Source organism: Mandrillus leucophaeus, unplaced genomic scaffold (assembly GCF_000951045.1).
Source record: "Mandrillus leucophaeus isolate KB7577 unplaced genomic scaffold, Mleu.le_1.0 Scaffold80, whole genome shotgun sequence".
NCBI lineage: Eukaryota > Metazoa > Chordata > Mammalia > Primates > Cercopithecidae > Mandrillus > Mandrillus leucophaeus.
Window position 1 is genome coordinate 5,255,717 of NW_012108697.1, and position 2,020 is coordinate 5,257,736.

Sequence of the window (2,020 nt, forward strand, 5' to 3'; positions counted from 1 at the left end):
CCCGCCCTTCCACACCTCTCGGAGATCCTGCCTCTCCCAGACCAGCGCCAGCGGAGAGGCCCAGGCTGCAGAGGAGCACCCCAATTCTCTGCGACCCCGCAGCCGGGGCACTCGCGGGGCCTGGGGTCCCCTCCTCCCCCACAGTCCCCGCCCAGCCCTGGTCCAGCCTGTGGAGAGAGGGAAAGGCTGCGGGCGGGTGGCGCCGCAACACTCCCGCCTCAAGGAGCAGTCCCTACCGGCCCATGACGGGGTGGAAGGACGCGAAGGCCTTACCTGCTTTATGTACATGATTCCGGGCCCCTGGCCTGGAAGGAGACTTGCCCCGGAGCAGCGACCGCCCGGCTGCAGGGTCAGGTGAGGCGCCTACGCGACCCCTCCCCCAAAGCGCCGCTCGCTCCCCTCCAGCCAAACAAAATGGCGGCGCTCGTGGAGGCGGAGTCCGCGCCTCGGAAGGAACCACCTTGCAGCCCTCACAGGGCGTAGGAGGAGTCAAGTTCAGGTGTGCTCTTTCTTTTAGGCAAAACCAGTCTTCCACAGCGTTGTTTGATGGATTTCATTTGAATATAGAATTCTGTAGCTAACGCTTTCCTGAGACTTAGTCAAAAGCTTCACTCGGAGAAGCCATGACCGTAAGGTTGGTCCGTACCCCCTCCGAGCGCGGGGCCAATGGTCGCGTCCACGAGGGAGTAAGGTTCCGCGCCAAAGCCGAGTGGGAGACTCCGAGGGCCAGTAGCGCTGCGGGCCGTCGGCCACGTGATTCCGCACTGTTTAAAAAAGGGGACCGCGCGCGCTGTGCCAGTTCTGGAACACATGGAATGCTGGTGACTGTTGGAATTCTGTGCACAGAGTCCCTGCTGCCCCTTTGTTATAGCTCTCCCTAGGAACGTTTACAATCTTAGCACGCCCCAAGCTGGTTCCGAACTGCCCACTCGCAGGACAACCCCGAAGGGATTTGTCAATGCTCGAAAATTTGTTTTAATATGTGTTAATTAATTCCCTCCGTAACTGTTTCTACTCTGCCATCTGCTATAAATCTAGGCAGATCTGTATAATTGCAACAAAGATTTAGGTAAGGCTGAAAGGTTTTAATCTACTTTAAAAACAAAAAAACCAGCCTGGATTAGGTGCTAGTGGCAACCCTAGGTCTCTCTGATTCCTATCAGTCTTGGGAGAAAAACATCATTTGTTTAAAAAATGGATCTCTGAGCTCTGAAATTACTTGCTGGGAAGAGAACAAAATACCCAGATCATCCCCAGCCCTCCGGCCCGCTGCTGGAGGCAATTCTGGCCTTGATTATTTCTAGATTGAACTATTTTTAATAGCCTCCTAACTGCCTCTGTTAACCAGGGTATCTCCCTAGGAGTCCTTTATGTGGAGCCCGGATAAAACCCTATCCAGCCCTTGCTTTAAAATAAATAAATAAATAAATAGGCCAGGTTGAGTGGCTCACTCGTGTAATCCCAGCACTTTGGGAGGCCGAGGGGGGAGGACCACCTGAGGTCAGGAGTTCAAGACCAGCCTGGCCAACACGGCGAAACCCCCGTCTCTACTCAAAATATAAAAATTAGCCAGGCGTCGTGGCGGGAGCCTGTAATCTCAGCTACTCAGGAGGCTGGGGCAGGAGAATTGCTTGAATCCAGGAGGCAGAGGTTGCGGTGAACCAAGATTGCACCACTGCACTCCTGCCTGGGCAACAGAGGGAGACTCTGTCTCAAAATAAATAAATAAATATTTAAGCATTTTCTTTTCTTTCTTCTATTTTTTTTTTTTCTGACAGGATCTTGCTCTGTCACCCAGGGTGGAGCGTAGTGGCTCGGTCATGGTTCACCGCAGCCTCGAACTCCTGTGTTCAAGCCATCCTCTCACCTCAGCCTAGGGCTGTGGCCACCAAGCCCAGCTAACTTTTTTTTTTTTTTTAGAGACGGGGTCTCCTTATATTTCCCAGGGTGGTCTCTAACTTCTGGCCTCAAGGGATCCTCCCACCTCTGCCTCCCTAAGTGCTGGAATTACAGGCATAAA

General features: G+C 53.4%; 1 protein-coding gene across 1 annotated transcript in view; it reads right to left on the reverse strand.

The window, feature by feature from the left end:
* The window catches only part of SMC3 (structural maintenance of chromosomes 3), a 48,565-nt gene extending 48,137 nt beyond the window's left edge, over positions 1-428 (reverse strand). The window contains exon 1 of the mRNA XM_011967547.1: positions 274-428. Coding sequence (XP_011822937.1) covers positions 274-288 — 15 coding nt within the window. The 5' untranslated portion in view covers positions 289-428. The remainder of the gene's footprint in view (positions 1-273) is intronic.
* Positions 429-2,020: the final 1,592 nt, after the last annotated feature.